At 39.4% G+C, this 23,781-nt stretch overlaps 1 protein-coding gene across 1 annotated transcript in view; it reads right to left on the bottom strand.

Annotated features, from left to right (window-relative positions):
* CACNA2D4 (calcium voltage-gated channel auxiliary subunit alpha2delta 4) overlaps nt 1–23,781 on the bottom strand; it is a 196,418-nt gene that overhangs the window by 100,171 nt on the left and 72,466 nt on the right. The window contains exon 26 of the mRNA XM_087968608.1: nt 3,755–3,882. Within this exon, the coding sequence (XP_087824734.1) occupies nt 3,755–3,882 (128 nt within the window). The remainder of the gene's footprint in view (nt 1–3,754; nt 3,883–23,781) is intronic.

Genomic DNA, 23,781 nt, shown 5'->3' on the forward strand with positions numbered 1-23,781 from the left:
TGCCATCGGCTAGCTCAGTCTCTCAAATTTGCTTGCTGTGAGTCTGCACTGAATAATAAAACCTTCAGTCCTAAGGGAGGTTCGTCTGTGTTTAGCTAGAAAGCAAGAAATCCAACTATTTCCTGCTTCCTAGTTAATCTAAATCTCCCGGCACAGCAGAACAGATGATGGTCAGAAAAAGGAAACATAGTAATTTTAGCAGGAAAGTTTGCTGGGTAAGGAGTGAGTGGGCGGGGAGGGTTCCTGCGGGCCATGTGGGCTGTGCAGCCTTGTGTTTCTGTGCAGCCTGGATTAATTGCTTTGTGGGGTGCTCTGGGGGTGAGATTTCTCTGCTGCCCACCAACATTTTCTCGCAGCCCACCAGTTGGTGACCGCTGATCTAGTCCAACCCCCTGCCCAAGCAGGAGACCCTACACCATTTCTGACAGATAGGAATCACCACCCAACTACCATGTTATGACTTCTTGTCCTAACATATATTGTGGGATGTTCTGTGAGAGGCAAGATAGACCCTTGGTGCAATCCAAGATCATGCATATCTTTCCTGTTACAGCAATGGAGCAATTCAGTTTTTATGTTTTCCTATTTTACTTGTACACTGCCCAGAGTCACTCTATATGGATGGTTTCTAAATTTGACATAAAATAAATACAAATAAATAAATTCCATTATTATTAGAATCTGAGAAAAATGAAATCGACAAGATCTCAAGGAAAAGAAGAAGCTAAAGCAATAGACAGAAACAAGGGAGACAGAAAGGGTGGACAATGACCTATGGGATGAGGTCAAATGAGGGCATTTCCCATCAGCATTCTGCTATTACTATGCAATGTTTCTTCCTGAAATGCCTGTCCAAAATAATACATTAGGATGCTGGCAGATTAATTTTAGATGCGTTTATAACATTAGCCCACAGTGCTACAGAAGGTGGGTGGGTGTTGAAAATAACCAGCCAAAAGGTTATGCAATTTATGGACAATCACAAGCTGCCATATTATGGACAACAGGAAGATGGAGAGAGAAGAAAAGTGTTTCCTCTTATTTTTGAGGAGTGGAGCCACAATATTTGATGGAACTGGTAACTTTTAATTTCTAAGATACCAGACAAATGAGAATATTAAGGGAATATAACATAACAGAATTAACTGGCCAGCATAAAACTTCAGAGGAAGCGCTCCAAGCTAGCAGAATATGTCAGGTCAGGTATGAAACAAGATCATCAATCTTGGTTTTGTCACTTCTGTTGACTGAAGCTCTGCAAAGTGGTGTGGCTTTGTGGAACCATCTTGAAGAGGCACTTCATTAAATCTTGATTCAAGGTTTTTCAGTTTTAAATCTCAGGAATCCTAGAATCCAGCTGTATTGGTCTGACTAGTTTAAATAGTAATAAACTGATAGCTGCTGAAGTTAAATGAAAAGGAAATTGAAGAGCAAGAAAAAGTTCACGTATTTTAATTCAAATCCTCCATGCGCTTTAATTTTCCAGTTCACCTTCTTCGCTCTCCAATTTTGCCTTCCTTGTTGTTGTCTTCTCCACCCACCTGTCTTCCCACCACAATACCAAAAAAAGATTCACAGTTAGCGCATTATGCACCATCATCATGGTGCTTGAGTGCAGAAAAAGAGAGAAGAAAACAAACCTTTAGATTCACTTTTAACCACCATATATTTTCCAGACTTTGTAAACTTTCTCCTCACTACGTTTTAGTTTCTTATTTATCAACAATGTCCTTATCCAGTATCTCTAGAAGGATAATATTTTATGAGCAGAAGGCTTTCCAAGATTCCCGAGTCTAAAATCTAAAGTTCCTGGAGTCACCCCCTTTTAATGCATATTCTGCATAATGTACATTGACTATCCGCTCTAGATTGAGCATCTTCCATATGCAACCTTAAGGAAAGCTCAACAGATTGTTAGACTGGAATGAGCAGTTCCTGTTTACAAAATCTGGAGTGGCCTTCTCCTTCTCCATCCCTCCCTGAATGCATTTCTGAAATACCTGTTGGGTGCAATCACACACAAGTGTTCGCTGCCTTAGGGTTTGCAAGCGTGGGATCCCCTTGCCAGACCTTCACGCTTAAAAAACTCAAATCTGTTCATGGTCTGCTGCAAGATCATAGAGGAACCAAATTATTCCCCTAGGGTGTCATGAAGATGGAGGAAGAATAACAAACAGAAGCAGGCTATGGAGGGTCATCCCTTTAGAGCAGGGGTGTCCAACCTTGGCAACTTTAAGACTTGTGGACTTCAACTCCCAGAATTCCTCAGCCAGCAAAGCTGGCTGAGGAATTCTGGGAGTTGAAGTCCACAAGTCTTAAAGTTGCCAAGGTTGGACACCCCTGCTTTAGAGGGTCATTGACGCACTTGGAGGTTTATCTGTGTCCTCAGGATCACCAGAGTAGTGCTCCTGGTTCCAGGATGCAAATGGCCAGCTGTCTAAAAGGAATATAAACCCTTCCATTCCCCACTATCCTGTCAGGGCTGAAGAAGCCTCTTGGATGAGAAGCGAAATGTCTTCAAAAGAAAAAAACAAGAAAGTCCAGTTGCCTCCTGAAATAGCACCTTTGGGACAACCATGACCTAGATGACTGAGAATCTCTATAGACTTTTAGCTATCCAATTTGGGATGAACATCCTTCAAATGGCGTGGAAGTATGGATTTCCAGAGAATGGATTTCCAGAGAAGAAGAAAAAATGCAGACTATAGAAACCATCAGCTCTACTCAGGTGACTCTGAGGATACTGATAAGACTCCAAGTGCTTCAACGACCCTCTAAAAGAATGCAAATGACCTGCTGTCTGCAAGGAGTATAAATCCTTCCATTCCCCGCCATCCAGTCAGAGCTGAAGAAGCCTCTTGGATGAGAAGAGAAATGTCTTCAAAAGAAAAAACAAGAAACTCTAGTTGCCTGCTGAAAAAGCACTCTTGGACTTCTCTAGAACCTAATTTAATAGGCCTAAATCTTGATGCAACTTGCTGTTACCATTCCACCCCCAAAACAGTGCACTTGAGCCACCTGATAATGGCTTGTGTACACAACCCTGAACACCAGGACAGATGAGTATAGCTGGTAAGTTTTTTAATGTTGACTAATGTTGGGATGGGGAATCTATTTGAGAGGTTTTCCTGAGACTAGGGAGCTGTGCTTGTGCCTGGGTGATCAATGAAAACATGTGACACAAATTATCCCTTAGAGTATTTTTGCATTGGACCAATCTTGGCTGCCTTACAGAGAGATTCTGCATGGATCATTTTTCACTGTAAGCAAACATGCAGTACTACATTGCCACGGCAAAGGTGAGATGTAGCGATGTACAGTTGCAGTTTAAGCAAGTGTGCTAAAATGGGCATTCCCTGGACTTCTGGGGAAGAAATGGTAGAGTGAAGATAGTTCCACAAGGAAACAGAGTTGATAACCATAGCAGAATGAAAAGTCAGTCAGTAGACTGGCTCTCCGTCATTCCTCTTCAGACAAGGAGAAGACTCGAGATAGCCCACAAATGCTCCAGTCCGAAAGGCTTTATGTCTCTACAAGCATTGGGATATTCTTGAATTTGCAGAAAGCTGCTTATTGAACAGGGGTGACACTCTTTTGCCTATAAAACAATCAGCACAAATCAGTTGTGAGCTGCATTCATGGAAAATTAATGGTCCCACCACTGATTGGTCGATTGGTTGGGTGAAGCAAGGACTGGGAATATTCTTGCTTCCACTGAAATCTGTTTCAAGGCACAATAATTCATTGTAGGTACCTGCTTCTTCCTCAAAAGAAAGGCTATAAATGAAGCTCCCTGGAGGATGTTCAGCTGCTCGGCGATACCAAAGAGGGAAGTGGTCCATGGTGAAAATGCTTTCCTTATCATAACTGGTCAAAAAGTTCCTGGAGTTGAAAAAAAAAGGAAGAAAAGCAACACGATCATATCACATGATCTTCAAAGCACATTTTAAAAACAAACCATTTTTCTTTTGATCCAATGAAGTGTCCTGGTGTGCAAAACACACACCCTTTTACACATCCACCTCTTTCACTTCTTTATTTATCAAAACTCTGATATTTCATTTTTGTACTTCTGGGTTGTTTCTTGGATATCTCTGTGTGGCATCTTCTATTGCTTGCTTTGTACTGCACAGCATAGACATCATATTATACTCCTTCTCACTGTGTGCCTATTCAGCTTCCTTCCTGGGATTTGCCATGTTCCAGAACTTGAGCTGGATAATGAGAAATCAGAAGAAGAAGCCCACAGAAACCACAAGTAGTCAGTGCTGTACATCTCTAGTGCTCTCCATCTGTTCTTCCTCTGTGTGATACACACGTACTTTGATTAATTCTAGGAGGCCAAGAACATGAATGGAGATCCACCCAACTATAGAATGAAATATTTTGCAGGCAGCTTCAGGTCACACTCCACCAAGCTGACAATGCTTCCAGGTTGACTAGGGGTGTCAATGACATGCCAAGAATGAAGCCTACTTTGGAAAGCTTCTGCATCTGCCCCTCTTGTATTGGCAAAAGACATTGTGACAGGGTAAAATCAGGGGTGGGATTCTACAGGTTCGCACCTATTCGCTAGAACCAGTTGTTAACATTCTAAGCATTTCGGAGAACAGGTTGTTAGAAGAAATTACTGGCCTAATCCTGTAAGGAAGGCAGGAAGGAAACATTCTGGTGTTGCTTACAGAAACTGCCTCTCTGTTAACCCTTATTACATTCTTGGCAGAAGTTTCCCCCCCCCTCCTTTGCTGGTACTTTACTTGTGTGGAGTGACCATTCAAAGTTATAATGGCACTGAAAAAAGTGACTTATAACCGTTTTTCACACTTATGACTATTGCAGCATCCCCACAGTCATGAGAGGCCAGGCGAGGAGATGCATACCTCGATGTGAGTGATGTTGAGATGGCCACGCCCATCCAGTCACATGACCACCAAGCCATGCCCACCAACTAAGCCAGGCCCACAGAACCAGTTGTTAAAAAAATTGAATCCCACCCCTGGGTAAAATGTGTGGCTGGAGAAAAGCAGATGAGTGTAGGAGTCCAGGATCATGGACTTTTTTGAGGGAAGGGAGGACAAGACTCGGGACAAGAAGAAGTAGTGAGAAAAGGGAGAAATGCTTCAATACTTGACTTTCATTTATCTCTATGCATGTTCAGAAATACAGATTTTATATATAGCTGTTTCTTTTAAGTTGGCACACCTTGCTCTCCCTTTTTTAAATCTTCCAATTGTTCAGGAAACATGTTCCATGAATGCTCTAGCATCTATTAAGAGTAGAATCCATGCAGACAAGTGAAAAGCTTATTTTACTCAGGAAGGTGATTTCCTTTCTACTTGGGGATGTCTTATTAGAATTCTCTCCTCTGCCCCCACCTTCCAAGTGTTTCTAGGTACAGCACAACTACTCCAACCTGACTAATATAAGGAGTGGCTGCAAATGATGATGGTTGCAGAATGAAATAAAAAGAAAGAATTTACTGACTAATACGTAATGGTCTGTTGCTTAAGCCCTGTGCAGATATGCATCCCTTAGACTTGCTGATAAATTCTATTTGAAGAAAGTATGTTTTACTATTTGGTAAACATGCAAACTACATTCGTTCCTCTTAGCTCCCTGCTCCTATTTTGACCATGCTATTTTGGTTCCAAAATGGACTGAGATACATCTCATTCATAGGGTGAAGTACATCTCATTCACAGCGTACATCTTTTTTCTTTTTTCTTTTTGACAACAGTATGTTGTACACAAATATGTGTGTCATTTTATTATCCATTACAGAACTCCTGGAAAGATGAACAGGTGTTGTATTTTACAGCTTATAGTTCATTTTATAAACATTTTAGCATATTAAATAAACTGTGTCTCCCAGGACAGATTTAGATAGATGTATTAGGTTCTCAAGGCAATCTTTGACTATATAAATCCCATGTTCCTGATTTTAAAGTGTACAAAGTAATCAGGATAACCAATCAAAACAAAATGTTCAAAACATTTTGAAACCCAAGATTGATACGGACTATACAGGGCATACTTTAAGCCTGAATTATTAAAGTCGTGAACATTAAATACTCTCATGTTGATATACAGCTAAATACACAGAATTGATCTGTAGACTTGCCTGTTACATATCTGAAAGTCCCTCAGAGAGTAATACAAATTTATCTTTGCAAATCCCACCATTCTCTTTATTTTTCCAATGTGCAATATGCAGGTCTAATGTGAGAATGCATCACACATGCATGAAATACTGATCCTTTGTGAAAAAAATCTGCTGAGCAAAAATAGTTTGATTTAAAGCAATTATAATATACTGATTTAGAGCAAGGTAGAAACATTTATTTCACCCAGTATCTTCTGTTGTAATGATGGGCCATTTAGGTATAGATTGTTTGATGTGCACTAAATGTTTGATGTGCACTAAACGTTGAAATATGTCCTATAAGCATCTAGAGAACTGTAGTCAGAATACACAAAAGGAGAAGGATTGGAGGATTAAGCATTTTCTCTGTAACTGATGGAAATAAAGGTGGTTCCAGTGGACCTGCTCCTTTATATTTTCTTTCTTTCTTTCTTTCTTTCTTTCTTTCTTTCTTTCTTTCTTTCTTTCTTTCTTTCTTTCTTTCTTTCTTTCTTTCTTTCTTTCTTTCTTTCCTTCCTTCCTTCCTTCCTTCCTTCCTTCCTTCCTTCCTTCCTTCCTTCCTTCCTTCCCTTTTGCCTTCCTTCCTTCCCTGTGTCAAGTACAAGTCCAATTTGTGCTAGAAAGAAGATATTTATTTCTTGTAAAATTCATATACCCCTTCATTCCAATGAGGTTCTGCTATTGGTGCACTTTCTGAATTTTTGGTGTACAACAATAAAATAAGATTATACAATAGCACTGGCACTTAGACTTATATACCGCTTTATAGTGCTTTACAGCCCCCCCTAAACAGTTTACAGAATCAGCCTATTGCCCCCAACATTTTGGGTCCTCATTTTACCCACCTCGGAAGGATGGAAGGCTGAGTTAGCCTTGAGCCTGGTGAGATTTGATCTGCCAAATTCCAGGCAGCTGGCTGCAGCAGAAGTAGCCTGCACTACTGCACTCTAACCACTGCGCCACCGAGGTTCTTATGACAAAGTAAACCAATGATGACATCAACGATCTGGCATCAGTGATTTCTACCACAGTTCCATTTCCAAAGGTGTTCAAAAAAACCCATCACATTTCCAAAAGTCTTCAGAGGAACCTGAGTGTTGGAGCCTTTCTACTTTAAATAGCAAACTCTTTGGAGGAGGAAAGTCCCCAGGGAGCAGGTATTCTGTCTTCATTCTGATTGGGTTGACAGATGGTCTCCCAGGTACTAAGACCCCAAACCATGCATGGCTTTGTAGGTGATATCGAACACCATGAATTAAGTATAAATGTAAAAGTTTCCCTTCTGCAGTTGTGCCGGACTCTAAGAGGAGATGCTCATCTCCGTTTCTTATCCGAGGGAGCCAGTGTTGCCCAAACACACTTCTGTGGTCATATGGCCAGCAACACCAAGGCACATCAAAACACCATGAAATATGGCAGACAAAACTAAGAAACTCACAAGGATATTCCTGTTAAAGAACATTTTCTTCTTGGAGCAGGTGTAGAAAGCTTCTTCACAACTAGTTCAGTAGAACGACAATCAACATCAGTGCTGACCCTAGCTTAGCTAACAATAACTGGAATTCTAAGTAAGCTATGTAACTGATACCAATATTTGTTTTTTTTTAAATTTCATTATTTTTCTGAAAGTCTGACAACTTAGGTGACCAGTCAGAAGATGGTGAAATGATATCAAAGAACAGCAGTTTTTTTCCTTTTCAAAAAAGCAGCCCTTAAAAAGAACTGTTTTACCTCTCTCTCTCTCTCTCTCTCTCTCTCTCTCTTCCCCCCCTCCCATATTTTTCAAACTGGGTGACTTCTGGAGTGGGAGGCATATCAAATTAAACAAAGTAAAGAATAGGAAAGAGAAGAGAAAGGATGTCCAGTTGGTAAGAAGGAATAATGTTTTAACAGTTCCCTGGAAGTCTCTTTTGCACAGCTCTGAGTCAAAGAAATGGCAAATTTAAGAAATATTAACTATGCTCCCTCCTCTCCATTATTATTCCAACCTATCGCAAAGAGAATCCCTTAAAGTGGTACCCAAAAACTCCACACAACCCCATAACTTGCATTGATGGCAATGGGAGTTGGCAAATTATGGGTCTTCTACTCCAGTGATCCCCAACCTTTTTATGCCGTGGCCCGGTACTGGCATCAGCTGGGCGCCGCCATCTTTTTTGATGAAAAAGTGCTTCCGGTGACCTCACCGAAGCACTTTTTCATCAAAGATGGCGGCGCTAGCGCTCGGTGAACTTTTCCGGTAGAAATGGCTTTCTACCCGGAAAAGCTCACCGAGCGAGCGCGCCGCTTATCTTTTTGATGAAAAAGTGCTTCGTGAGCTTTCACCCAGAAAAGCTCACCGGGAAGCACTTTTTCATCAAAAAGATGGTGGCGCCCAGCAACCAGCGGCCCGGTAGGACTTGTTTCGGACGGTGCACGGTCCGCGGACCGGCTGGTTGGGGACCCCTGTTGTACTCCATCTTTTGCTAGGGACGGACTGCTGCATGCTGCAGAACTTGCCAGCTCATAAGCATTGAAAGAAATTGAGGAAAAGATAATAAGAAAATTCTCCCTTTTTGCAGCAATATATTTGAACAGTAGCGAAAAAGGAAGATTCACCTATCTCATACCTCATTTCCAAACTTAGGGAGGGCACTTTTTGCTCTATTTTGAGAATGTCATTGCAAACAATTCAGCAAACTCTAGGAAAAAGCCCATTCATGAATGATTATCTCACAATGACTATAACATCTAATGGTTGCTTTCATGCGTGAATATATAATTATAAATAGACATTTCCATTGGCCTCTCACATTCTCAAATACCTTGATTTTTGGTGGGGTTATTTCATATGATCAGCTGTGAACAAAAGTTAGAAATTTGAGATGAACATTTTGTGGTGAATCTAATTGTAAAAGATTTATATTCGACTTAATTAGATCTGCAGAGGAACTTATATTGAAATTCAAAGTCATTATAGCAATCAAGGAAGAAAATAATTATGAGGCTAAAAATTACACCAGACTTTTCTAAATCCAATATGCAGCATGCATGCCAAATCAAGATCAAACTGATTTGTGGCAATTGAAAAGGCCCTTAGATAACCAATCGACCTAAATCTTGAAAATAGAGGCGCCTAGAGCCAGGATCATTATGAATGATTTCAGAGAAGTTTCTAAGGTCATTCCCCCCCATTACCTATTCTCTGATGTTTGAAAAAGAGAGAAATGCCAAAATTAAATCTAGGACCTGCTATTTGCAATATCTAATACTGAGCTATGATGCCCTTCTTAATATCACAATATTATCAATATGTAATAAGCCAACACAAATGGTTTTTTTAATAGAGAATCATCTCTAAGTCCATTTTCATTTTCAGAAATTGTGTCTGTCTTATAAAATTGGCATCTTACAATTTCTCAACAACTATTGAATTTTCTCCTAATCTCAGGACAATGTATTCAAGGCCTGACAATTGTGTTAACTTTTTTTGCAGATGATACACAGATTGAGCTCTCTAGAAAAAGGAGAATCATTCTACAGAGAGTAATAATAGCATAGAAAAAGTGTTTATCGATAATAGGTAATAGCAATAGCACTTAGACTTATACATTGCTTCACAATGTTTTACAGCCCTCTCTAAGCAGTGTACAGAGTCAGCATATATTGCCCTCAGCAATCTGGGTCCTCATTTTACTGACCTCGGAAGGATGGAAGGCTAAGTCAACCTTGAGCCAGTCAGGATCGAACTGCCAAACTGCTGGCAGTCGGCAGTCAGCAGAATTAGCCTGCAGTACTGAATTCTAATCACTGTGCCACCACGACTTAAAATAATATAGAAAATTATTTTATTTCAGATTCTTTCCTACAATAGTTGCAGGAATTTATAATTTACAACTTCCCTTTCTTTTATTTGTAAGTATTCTTTTTTAAAAACAAAACTCATTTCCCCTCCTCGCCAATCAATTGTCTAAATTTCTAGCATTTAGTGTCTATTGAATCTGGGTTAGTCTGGTTATTGCTGGTCCAAAACAAAAGTTTTTCAACAAGCTTTTTCAGAGTAGAAAAGAAAGTTATCAAATTAGACATCTTAAGACTAAAGAGACCTAGGTGGGCTAGAAAGGATCAATCTAAATTTATTTATTTTATTTACTTATTCAAGTTTGTTATAGCTGCCCAACTTCAATGAACTTTGAGCATTACACAAAACCACCAAATCCCTAAAGACAGACAAAGCATAAAACCACAGAGACATCTCAGATGAAAATGATACTAAAAGCATCACAACTCAAAACAAATAAGAAACCCCAAAATACAATAACCCTAGGCCAGATTATTACATAATATATAATCAGGACATGTCTCCATATGAAGGATTGGAATGGCAGTGATTCACACAAAGTACGTTTCTAAGTATGCATGTAGCTATAACTCAATAAAACATAGCATGGAAGTGTGGAAGAAGCGGAATTCTTGGAAATTCTTGAAGAATTCTGTGATGAATTGCAAGATACGCCAGGTGCAAACTTATAAAAGGATGTAGTCTTTAATGGTGAAAGTTGGACAAACAGATATTTAAATTGGCTAAATGCAATAGTGTAAGAGGCAGACTTTTAGAAACATTCATCGCTTATTGTTAATACCTCCTCCAATGTTAGACATAAGGAACTAGAAATAACCCAAGGAGTTGATCAGAGTGGTATGTTTATTGCTACTAGTCTACTGACAGGAATCTTGCCAGACTAATGTACTCACTACATAATTACTAGATAAATACTGTGAAGCTTTAGGGAGGCTCATCTTACAGTCACTTCCTCTCCATCGGTGACTCAAGGCTAGCCAAGCTTTTCAGTCCTTGCCCCAACTGAGCTCCAGATTCCACCACATCTAAGCAACATCTTAGATGGATGGTTTTTACCTGGACACTACTGATAGGAACCAAACAGACTATATAATAAGAAACTGAAGACGGAGAGGTACAAAGTAATCAATCACTTCCATAGGCTACATGGGTTAGATTTAAGAAACCAAATGACCCAAAGAACACAGAGCATACATTCAGTGTAAAGAATTTATTCAAGTTGCTTAACTTATGTGAAATGGAATCTGTAGACCTTTGGGAAGGGATAAGAAACAATATGAAAACCACACACACACACACACACACACACACACACACACACACACACACACTAATATATATATATATGCTAAATGTGGCAATATATATATGGTAAATGTTTCAGAGGAAAATATCTAAATGTCCTTGATACAAGCTTTCGTGATAGGAGAAGTTACATGATAAAAATAAAAAGGGTATACGTTGACTTGAATGCTGCTTTTCAACATCAAATAAGAGAGCACAGGGACAGGTATCTCAGTCAAGAATATCATCAAGCAGAATATTTTTGTTTAAGTTAAAGTTTAAAATTAAAGATCTTTTAAAGAAGATCAGATAAATAGGCCAAATGGGTAAGTTTGGTAAGCATAGGTACCACAGAACAATTTTGATAGAAGTTAGTGATATTAAAGAAGTTGAAAAGACTACACTTGACAAACAGGGTTGTAGAAGAAAGTTGCAATAGTATCCACTGAACTGTTGCACAAATTCCTCACTCAAAGTTTTATTTAAGAACTTACTAAGAAGATGAGAGCAATCCACGGAAAGAAAAATGCTACATAAAATAGGAAGGTAAAGGGATGTGAACTCCAGGATGTTCGTACGGGTGGCAATGGGGTTAAATGGCAAAGTTTATGATTACATTATCATGCAAACAGCACAACATGTACTAGTGTTAGATATCAAGAGACAAATACACAGTGGCAGCATTTGTATGATGATTCATAGTGAAAGCGTTGTCATTTTGACTTCATTGTGTGTGTGGGGTTTGTTTTTTTTAGGAGACTGCTGATTCAATCGGATAGTTAATATTAAAATGGATAATAGAGGAAACAAAAAAACTGGAAAAATTGTGTTCGTTTCATTGACCTCAGCAAGGCCTTTCTTTGTCTGTGTGGATCATGTGAAGAGTATAGAATATAGTAAGACTAATGAGTTTGCTAGAACATCTGATTATTCTCTCTTAGGAATCTTTACAAAAGAACAAGATACCTTCATAAGAAATTCTTATTCTTCTTTATAAGAAATTCTAAGAAACAGAGTGACCCATAACAGGACAATAAGCAAGATAAGGATGCACACAATAGATAGTCCTTGACTTATGACTGGTCACTTGGCAACTGTCCGAAGTTATGATGAACCACTCAAAAAGTACTTACAGATGAGATTGGAAGTTCTGACAACTGCCCACCCGCTACCTGCCTGTGGTCACAAGATCATATTTTGGGCCTTGGTAATTGGCCTGCATTCATGGCTTTCGTCCCATAGTCCCGTGGTCATCGGACCACACTTTGTGTTTTTGCTGGAAACCAGGGTTTACTTCTGTTTGTTAGCCAAAAATACTCAGGGAACAATGGGTTCACTTAAGGACTGCCACATTCATTTTATGACTGTTGCATTTGCTGAAAGTCTGCTGCAAAACAGGTAGTAAAATCAAGCCCAGTCACATGATGACCTTATAGACAATTGTCATGACTTAACGACTGTAATTGTGGGCTCACAATTATAGTCATAAATTGAGGACTGTATATCATTTCAATCCATGAGAAGGATAGACTTGGAAGAGATAAGAGCTGGAATCAAAATTGGAAAGTGAACATTATGCAGTTGAACCATGCAGACAGCATCATGCTAGTTGAAAGTAATAAAAACTAAGAACTGCTTAAAAAGTGTTCCACCTAGGCTAATGTTAAATATTAAGAAAATAAAAGCAATGCTAATCAATATATTTAGTGAAACCTATACTGACGATGAAGCCTTGAAGTTGGTAGACAGTTCTGCTTTCTGGGGACTCAGAAACATATAAATATGGATAATACACTGGAGAAATAAAAATATCCTAGTGAGAAAAGTAATAGCAAACTTTGATGAGATCATACAGAATAAGGGCCTTTCCATTAGAACAAAGGTCAGAGCAGTTGAAATAATGCTGCTCCAGCATTAAGAAATAGCTAGGAAACTGGATGCTGAGAAGAGCAAAGAAAAGAAAGAAAGAAATATCCCTTTGGATTATAGATTTGAATATTGTAAATGTAAGAACAACCAGTCACTAAGTCCTGATCTAATCCAAAAGCTGACTTTAACATATTTTATACTAAGAGAGGCAAGTAGAAACAAATCTTGAACCAGAAACATGATAAAACTTGGCAAGATTGATGTAACTAGAATAGGAAGATGGCTGGGTGGGATTAAAGAGATTACTGGCAGCATTTAACAAATATCAGTAACCATGATGTTTTGTTCAACCAAGTACATTCTTATGAAAAACCAAAAACTACCTAACAGAGATAGATGGGTGAACAAGTGATATCTAGCGGAAGTATCTACAGCAAGCCAAGATTTTGTCAAAATAATGAAATGTGCATTGTGACTTCAGAATACAAATTCTGCGCCTTTTGGTATTTGTGTGCAACATCATGAAGCAAAATACAAGAAAGGCAGAGTTCGCAGTATGATATTCCAATGTGTTTTTCAAAATTTACTTGCCTCTCTCTCTTCCCCAAACCACCGTGTTATTTGTGATTTGCAGTAGGGAGTTACTGCTATTGAGTTAATATGTGGATCACTTAGCTACTTCTGACCTTTCTGATGAGGATTAAAATAAATAAATAATAATAATGTTACTGCAATCTATTTTCTGACTATTCACCATTGCTTCAATTACTTTTAACAGTTCTTAGGTGCTAATTAATTATCCTTAGATGTCTAATTATGAAGAACATTAAATTCCGAATGATTCTCAATGTTAAAATAATAATATGAGGGTAAGAATGCTTTAGACTAATAGGAAAAAAAACAGGTGTTTCTGGTAACAAACTGATAAGAACAATGGGCAAATTCAAGAATTCATTTTAATTTAATAGTGTTCTATGTGATTCCCATTGATATCAATGAGAGAACATCATCATGCCTAAATTTGTTGTCAAATCTCCTTGGAAGCTCAGGGATAGTTTTCCTTCAGTGCAAGTACATCTTCTAATTATGTTGTTATTTAGGTTTATTATAGCCTTCAACTTCAATGGGTTCTGGACCGCTTATAAAATATAATATTAAATAAAAACAATTTCAAAAAATAAAACAAGACAGCCCAGGTTAAACAACCATTAAAACAAAGCATAACATTCTTTCCCAAATATATGCCATTCTTCTTATATTTCAATTTATTATGACAATTTGCTGTGGTTAAGATTGTCATGCAGAAATAGGTTAGAAATCACTAGTATTACTGTTCTTAATTAGGTTACATTTGTTGCCATTCAGTTCTGTAGTTTAATAATTTTGTCCCTAGCATGGTTTTGGAAAGCAAAGTTGCAGATGGGTGAACTTCAGGTGCAGATTAAGTACGGAACAAAATAATAGAAACAACAAATTTCTGCATTGTTATATGTGTCCTCAGATAACTGCAAATTTTGTTTTTGCTAATAGATTTTGTTTAATGAATAAAAGCTCAACCAAGCTGATTAAATAAAACCTAACTTCAGAAAACTCTAAACTCTGTGCATTCAAACCAACAAATTACCAAATTATAAAACTTCAAAATTACATCAACATTTTGAAAATAAGAAATAATAGCATTCAAAACCATCCAAATGAGAAAACCAGGTGTAACTTTCTCCGCCAGATGGGGCTGTTGCCCACATCAAACAGACAAGTTTATTTTTTCAGCTGGTTTCAGTTGCAAATAGCTAAATGCCAACAAGCTGAACTGTTGCTTAAAGGAAGGAGGAAATTCACTGGGGCGAACATTGATTTAAAAAATGCCAACAGTTTTCCTATGTATGATAGATTCCCCACAATTCCATTTTATAATGGTACCAAAAACATTTGTTGAATCTGAATGACATATAAACAGGAACAATTTGGCAGATTAGATGAACCTTCATATCTACAACTGCAGGGTTTACAGATCATGCTGTTGGATATGTGCTTGTATTTGGATTCTTCAATGCATTTATTCCTGAACATGCATTACGGAGATGCACATGGTCTTTTTATGTTCTGAAGTAATATATATTTGGCACTGAGGATATGATGGCAATGCAACAAATTGATAAAGAAAATGCCAGAATCTCTTGTGGAGATGGGTAGCTATAGAAATTAAATGAATAGAATAAAGAGATGAAACAGACTTGTCTAGATAGAAGATATCTGTTATCTGAAGGATTCTGTTGTTAACATCTGTACCATAACAGATGTTAACCACAACAAATTGTATAAGATCTAGAATGAAAATTGTATCAGAACAACAGATGTCCCATCAGTTAAAGAAAATATGCAAAACAACGGGTGTAATGAAACCCACTGATTTTATTGTGCAGGTTGGATGTCACCTTGCACCACAGGAATAAAGCTGGTGATTTGACTCACCGTCCTATATTATTCCGATTGCTTTTATCAAGATGCTATTGGGAGGGAGGGAGGGAAGGAGGGAGGAACGAAGCGGCTGAGAGATCAGGGAGAAAGGGGAGAGAGGGAGGGGGAGGAGGGGAGGGAGGGAGGGATAGAGAGAGAAGTTGACTTTACATTAGCTATACTAATGATGAAGTAACATTTCCTTTTTTATTAGACATTATGCAAAGACGGCTTGTTTAAAAAAACATGTTAGGCTTTATTATCCCTCACATGAAAGGGAAGCCAAGTGAGTGAGTACATTTGTATGTACAATTCCTTTTGGGTCAAAAATTTATGTATGTATGTATGTATTTGTATGTGGATTTGTATGTGGATCTTTGGGTATTTGTATGTGGATCTTTGGTTATTCGGGTTTTCTCCCGCGTAAGATTGGAAGTATCTAGGCAACGTTTCGATGAAGTCTCATTCATCATCTTCAGGCTTGTGTCTTCAGCTCTGTGCTTCTCAGAGTGATGTGAGCTTGCAGCTGCTTCTTCCTTTTAACTGCTAGTGGGGGTGTGACTTGATTGGGTGGGGGCTTGGCTGTGTTCTAATTGGGTGGGGGTGTGGTCTCATTGGTTGGGGGTTTGGCTGTGTTCTGATTGGTTGGGGGGTTGGCCGTGTTCTAATTGGCTGGAGGTGTGTTCTGTTCAGGTGGGGGCTTGGTTGTGCTCAGGTTAGTCTTAGTTGCTGGGGGATTTGAGCTGGTGAGCTGTGATCTTGCTGTTTGGCTTCGAGTTCGTGGTCATGCTGCATCTTCATGGTGGGGGTCAGTTCGCTTCATGTATGGCTCAGAGGGGTTTGAAGTGGGTAGTGATGCAGCTGCAGTGCGGCTTCTGGTCTGTGGTCGTGTCTCATCTTCTGTGTCATAAGAACTCAATCAAAAAAGAAGAACCAACCTCCTCCCTGGTCCAACACCTCAAAGCCACAGGACATGAGATTGATTTTAAAAATACTAGAAGTATCGCCAAAACTGAACACTTCAACAACAGAATAATCAAAGAAGCCATAGCGATAGAAAAACGCCCACACAGCACGAATAAAAGAGATGACACCTCCCGCCTACCAGCCATTTGGAAACCCGCCCTCATGAACAGACGAGTACCCAACATGAAGAATGACACCAGACCCACACCCACGAGGGCCACACAAGATGCCACCACCACACTTCCATGTAAAAAGCAGACTCACACCCACACAGAAGATGAGACACGACCACAGACCAGAAGCCGCATTGCAGCTGCATCACTACCCACTTCAAACCCCTCTGAGCCATACATGAAGCGAACTGACCCCCACCATGAAGATGCAGCACGACCACGAACTCGAAGCCAAACAGCAAGATCACAGCTCACCAGCTCAAATCCCCCAGCAACTAAGACTAACCTGAGCACAACCAAGCCCCCACCTGAACAGAACACACCTCCAGCCAATTAGAACACGGCCAACCCCCAACCAATCAGAACACAGCCAAACCCCAACCAATGAGAACACACCCCCACCCAATCAGAACACAGCCAAGCCCCCACCCAATCAAGTCACACCCCCACTAGCAGTTAAAAGGAAGAAGCAGCTGCAAGCTCACATCACTCTGAGAAGCACAGAGCTGAAGACACAAGCCTGAAGATGATGAATGAGACTTCATCGAAACGTTGCCTAGATACTTCCAATGTTACGTGGGAGAAAACCCGAATAACCAAAGATACACACACAACACACACACACACACACACACACACACACACACACATATATACATATATACATATATACATATACATATACATATACATATACATATATATATATGTGGATCTTTGGTTATTCGGGTTTTCTCCCGCATAAGATTGGAAGTATCTAGGCAACGTTTCGATGAAGTCTCATTCATCATCTTCAGGCTTGTGTCTTCAGCTCTGTGCTTCTCAGAGTGATGTGAGCTTGCAGCTGCTTCTTCCTTTTAACTGCTAGTGGGGTGTGACTTCATTGGGTGGGGGCTTGGCTGTGTTCTGATTGGGTGGGGTGTGTTCTCATATATATATATATATATATATATATATATATATATATATATATATATATATATATATATATATATATATATATATATATATTCTTAAGTTTTCGCAGGTACTTACATGTATGGTATTCAGCTTTGTTCGGTAATTTCCCACATCATTATAGTTGTGCTTTTAAAGTTGTAGCAACGTTTGGCAGAATCTCATCTGCCATCATCAGGCTTCTGTATTGTGTCTGCCTGTGAGTCAGACTTTTACAGCTGTTTCAGTTTTAAATTTGGGGCTAGCCTACTGCTGTGCCAGAATGGTTTTTTTTTCATCCTGATTGGTTGGGAGTCTTGGTCTGTGTTTATTGGTCTTGGAGTTTGCTGTGTTCTGCTTGATTGGTGTTTCTAATATCTTCTGTCTGTTTTGTGGCTTTTTTTTTTTGTCTTGATTGGCTGGCAACATTGTGTTTCTGTATTGGAGGCTTTTATTTTTATTTTTATTTATTTATTTGATTTGCCAATTGTTTACAAGATAATAAGTATAAGTGTATACATGGTTGTGAATACATGAAATGGGTACATATAAGAAAAAATAAAAGAATAAGAGAAACAATAGGACAGGGACGGTAGGCACGTTGGTGCGCTTATGCACGCCCCCTACAGACCTCTTAGGAAAGGGGTGAGGTCAATAGTAGACAGTCTAAGGTTAAAGTTTTTTGGGGTTTGGGGAAGAGACTACAGAGTCGGGTAGAGTATTCCAGACATTGACCACTCTATTGCTGAAGTCGTATTTCCTGCAATCAAGTTTGGTGCGGTTTACTTTGAGTTTGTATCTATTGTGTGCTCTTGTGTTGTTATGGTTGAAGCTGAAGTATTCATTGACAGGTAGGACATTGCAATGTATGATTTTATATACCATGCTTAAGTCAGACCGAAGACGGCGTAATTCAAGGTTTTCTAGTTCTAGAATTTCAAGTCTGGTGGCATAAGGTATTCTACAACGAGTAGAAGAGTGGAGAACTCTTCTTGTGAAATATTTCTGGACTTTCTCAATTGTGCTAATATCAGATACGTAATGAGGGTTCCAGACTGATGAACTGTATTCGAGTATTGGTCTAGCAAATGTTTTGTATGCTCTGGTTAGTAGTGTGATATTACCAGAGAAAAAGCTACGTAGGATTAGGTTAACAACTCTTAATGCCTTTTTGGCTATGTAGTTGCAGTGGGCTCTAGCACTTAGATCATTAGAGGTGAGTATTCCAAGGTCCTTTACAGAGCTTGGGTCATCAACAAGATCTTGACTATTCAGCTTGTATTTTATTTTCTGATTTTTTTGCCAATATGTAAGACAGAGCATTTATTTGTTGAGATTTGAAGTTGCCATTTGTTTGACCATTCAGATACATAGTCAAGATCTTTTGTAGGGTAGCAGTATTGTCTGTGGTATTGAACAGCTTTACATCATCAGCGAAGAGAATGCAATTGCTCTTAATATGATCACAGAGGTTGTTTATGTAGAGTATGAAGAGAGTTGGTCCTAGAACACTGCCCTGGGGGACACCACTATTGACAGGTACTGGATTTGATAGGACGCTCCCGATTTTGACCATTTGTTGTCTGTTTGACAGGAATGCTTCTATCCAGTTATTCAGTTGTCCAGAGATACCATAGGATTTTATTTTTAGGAGTAGTTTGTCGTGTACCACTGAATCAAAGGCTTTACAGAAGTCTATGTAGATTGCGCCTATTGCTTTGCCCTGGTCGAGTTGTGTCGTCCATATGTTTTTGCAGTGTAAGAGTTGCAGATTACAGGATAGTTTTTTTCTGAAACCAAATTGTTTATTGGAGAGTAGGTTGTTTGTCTCTAAGTGGAGGATGATGGATTGGTTAATAATTGATTCCATGACTTTACAGGTGACGCAGCATAAGGAGATTGGCCTGTAATTTTCAACTAGGCTTGGTCTCCTTTTGAAGATGGGGATGACTGTGACTTGTGACCATAGGTTAGGCAAGGAGCTGGTCCTGAAAGATTTTTCAAAGATTATGCTTAGAGGTTTGGCTATGGCAGTGGATAGCTTTCTTAAGAAGTAGGCACATATTCCATCCGGTCCAATAGATAGAGACGGTTTTAGATTGCGTAGTGATTTTTCAACATTGTCTTCTGTGAAATCGATATGTATTAGATCATTGTTGTTATCTGTGGTACGGCTAGGAAATACTGGGCATGATCCATTGCTGTTTACAAATACTGAGCCGAAGAATGTGTTAAAGACGTTGGCTTTAATGGTGTCGTCATTGCAGTCCTCACCATCAGGTCCTATCAAGGGAGGGATGGACCTTGAGTCTTTTAGTTTGTTGTTTACAAAATTGTAAAAAGCATGGGTGGAATTGGTGCTTAGGTTTTCCTCTTGTTTAATGTGATAATTGGTGCATTCGGTCTTTATCTGGTGGCATAAATTTTTGTATCGGTTTTTGAAATTGGCAACGTGACCAGATTTGTTTTTCCGCCAGAGTGATCTCTTTTTGGATTGAAGTTTCCTTATTGATATGGGTAATCTTCTTTTTTGTTTTGTTTTGGGAGTTGTTGTTGGAACATATAGTTTGACGACTCTTTTGACTTCAAGTAAAAATATGTTGTAATGGTCTTCAACAGTATTGCATCCAGTGAATAGAGATTGCCAATCAAGGGATGAGAGATCGTTGTCTATAAGATCATAGTTGCCTTTTTGAAGTTACAATTGGGGATTACATCATTGTGGTGATTTTTGTGTGGACGTATGTTGAGACAAAAGTCAATCATATTGTGGTCACTACTGGAAAAGGGTTCTTTAGTTTGTATTCCGTAGATTAAATTCAAACTATTGCAGAAGATGATATCGAGGCAGTTGTTTAGTCTAGTGTTGTTGGTTACTAGTTGTTCCAGTCCCAAATTTGTAATAGCATTGTAGAAGGTTGTGTGTATGATTTCAGTTGTACAATCATTTAGGGTCCAGTCAATATGAGGTAGATTGAAATCACCAAGAAGGATAAAAGGGTATGGGCAGGATGCAGCCCATGTTAGTAATGTATTTAGCTTGTTTACATGTTCGATGTCATAATCAGGTGCTCTGTAACATAGTAAGAATCGAATTGTGATATTTAAGGATAGTTCACAGATGATGGTTTCAGGAAGGGCAAGCTCCTGGGTAACTTGGATATTTTTTAGATGTAAGGATTTTTTATAGAATATAGCAACACCACCTCCTCGACGATTTTCACGATCTGATCGGTAAACATGATAGTCTCTTACTGTGGTAATGGAGTCGGGAGAGATGCATTGAGCCATGTTTCGCAGACAAATATAATGTCGAAGTTAGCCATATTTAGGAGGATGAGAAATTCAGGTATTTTATTCACGAGGCTTCTTGCATTGAGTAGTTTGCATTTAAGGCGGCAGTGGTTGGAATTGAGGTAGTTGGGGCGTGCGTGCCTAGTCTTGGGTGATGGTGGATGGGTTGAGGTAGGGTTGTGGTTGAGGGTAAAAGCTGAGTATTGGGTTGCGTGGCTTACTTTTGATACAGTCAGCATGGTAGTCAATGTACAGGTCCTTCTCTCCATTGTCTAGACGGTTTTTGAGTTCGATCGGAGTACACGGGAGCGGGCATGTTGCTGTATGGTTAGGTCAGGGCGGCAACGGAGGTTCTTATGGTTGGTGTTGGTTTTGGCGAGTGAGTTTATAGTATAAATGAATTTACGTTTGCTTGATTCATTTTTGCAAATGACCCTGCACAAGCGTGGGGCCACAGAGCCATCTCTATTTTTGAGCTCTCGGTCGATGCGGGAAATGTCAAGTATTTCATCAGCGGAGATGGTTGATGCTTGATAATCTCTGATGATGTTTCGGACAGTTGTGATGTCATCATTGACATTGATGTCTTCTAGACCAAATAAGATGGCGTTTGGACGTTTCCGTTCACGCTCAACGGCTTCTCTGATGAGGATTGGGATATCAATATTTGTCTGGGTTGTGTTTATTTGTGGATTGGGTTTTGGATTGGATTGTGGTTGTTGGGTAGAGATGTGGTTTGTAGCTATTGGATGTTCAGGTTTTTGCGTTGTGTCTTTTTTTTCAAGGTTGGATATTCTTTCTTTTACGGCGTCCAGGGATGCTACTATGGTGTTGAGGGATGTTTTAATGGTTTCGATGGTAGGGGATGTTTCAATGGTTTCGATGGTATCAACTCTTTCAGACAGATCCAGTTTGGGTCTGCATGATTTGCAGAAATATGGAAACTCATTGGATGATTTTAGGTATTGAATCATTTGCTCAGGTAATCCCAAGCAGTCATGATGAGCGTATTTTTTACACAGAGAACATTTGATGGAGTTTTCATTATCCTTTAGATTTTTGTAGCATTTAAGGCATGTGCAGGAGTCTTGTGGTTCATTGGTGGGGATTATCTTCTCTTTAGGTTGTGGTTTGGCGTAGGATTTTCTTTTTGGCATGGTAGGATTGTTAAAATAGTATGTTGATTGAATTAATTAAAGGAACAATTTTGGGTAATCTATATAGCCAATATTACATCAAACCATCAATTGCAGTAATCTCTCAAGTCAGATAATATTCCTGAGCAACAATCAGCCTGATCAATTAATTACTCTAATCACTAATCAATTAATTACACTAATCATTAATCACACTGTTCATTTAAATTCACTAAATCAATGATTTTGCTATTCAATTAAATTACATGAATTTTGATCTTTTAAACTAGTCAGTAATCACACTATTTGCACTAAACACTCTAATCACACTAATCAATTAAAAACAATAAATCAATTAAACCATTAATAAAATATTTTATAGAAATTGATTATCTAATCGTTGATATAGGTGATGAGGTAGAAAAGTTGTAAGTTTTGAGGTAATGAGGTAGTATTAAGAGTCTGCAAGGAACGGGTTAATTGTTTTACTAGCAGCTGAATGAGAGGAATTTATCGCTCTTTGAATAGCAGATCGCTATTACTCTGTAAACAGGAAGTTGTAACACAACGTTCCAAGGGTTTTTATCCGAGTGAAGGAAAGATTGAACAGCTCACAGGAAACTATTTGTTTTTGTTTTCCCTTGATGAATGAGATTTCTGGGCCCCTCCTAGTTAACTGAATACACTTTCAAAGTTTGTTGCTTTTAAGAGAAAGAGGCACGTCTTGCACTGGTAAATTCAAACAGTTTATATTTTTACTGTGTAGACTCAGATTTGTATTGAGCATTTACTCCTGGCTTTAATATACCTCTGCTTCTATCACTCCTGGAGTCCGGATTAGCAATTTGGCGAGGAGAAAAGAGGGAAGAGGGAAATGGGGGCGGCAGGGAGGAGGCAGTCTGCTTCACACCCTAGCTGCAAACTTCAGGAGACAGACTCACAGCTCCCAGTGCTACCGCCCTGCAAGGATGGGATGAATCTCACTGACTCCAAAGATGATCGTTCTCTGGGCTCTCACCGACTCCAAAGATGATCGTTCTCTGGGCTGGGTCGCTCCTGGGAAAAGTCAGATTCTCACTCAGCAGTCGAGGGAAAACTCTCGAAGTCGAGGGAAAAGCCACAGTTGGAACGCTCTCGCTCAGCGATCCTCCCGGCCGGCGCTCCTCGGGCTTTCCTCCCTCTCTCTCCGGAGCGAAGCGGTAGCAGCGGCAGCGGTGTCTCCTCCGACTTTTTCCCTCCCTCGCTGCCCGTCGTCTCCCCAACCAACTTTGGGACAGAAAATCCTAACTCCTAAGACGCCAAGTTCCTGGGATCTTGGATTCCCAGCGGATCCCTTGCAAGATCGAGCCCTGCTTTTCCGCGGATCCGCCGCTCGGATTCTTCTTTGCCTGCGAGGCTCGTCCCGGTTAATGCAGTTAGTGCAGCTTGGCTCCGAGTAAATGGACGGCTATAATTTATTAGGAAGCTAGATTTCATCTGGGTGCCTGGTTGGGGTGTGTTTGAGCTGGAGGTATCAGGGGGGATCTGTTTGTGCCCAGGTGTTTGTCTGGCTTGTGGTGTAGAGATTTTTTTGTTTGTGAGTGCAGGCTTCCAAATAATTGACAGTCTGGTGGAATCATCTCTTCTATTCATGCTTTTAGGTCTTTTTTCAATCTCTATGGCTTCTCTGATAATTCTGTGGCT

The sequence above is a fragment of the Notechis scutatus genome, chromosome 6, assembly GCF_049901735.1.
Source record: "Notechis scutatus isolate UNSWTSFEM ecotype Mainland chromosome 6, rNotScu1.2, whole genome shotgun sequence".
NCBI lineage: Eukaryota > Metazoa > Chordata > Lepidosauria > Squamata > Elapidae > Notechis > Notechis scutatus.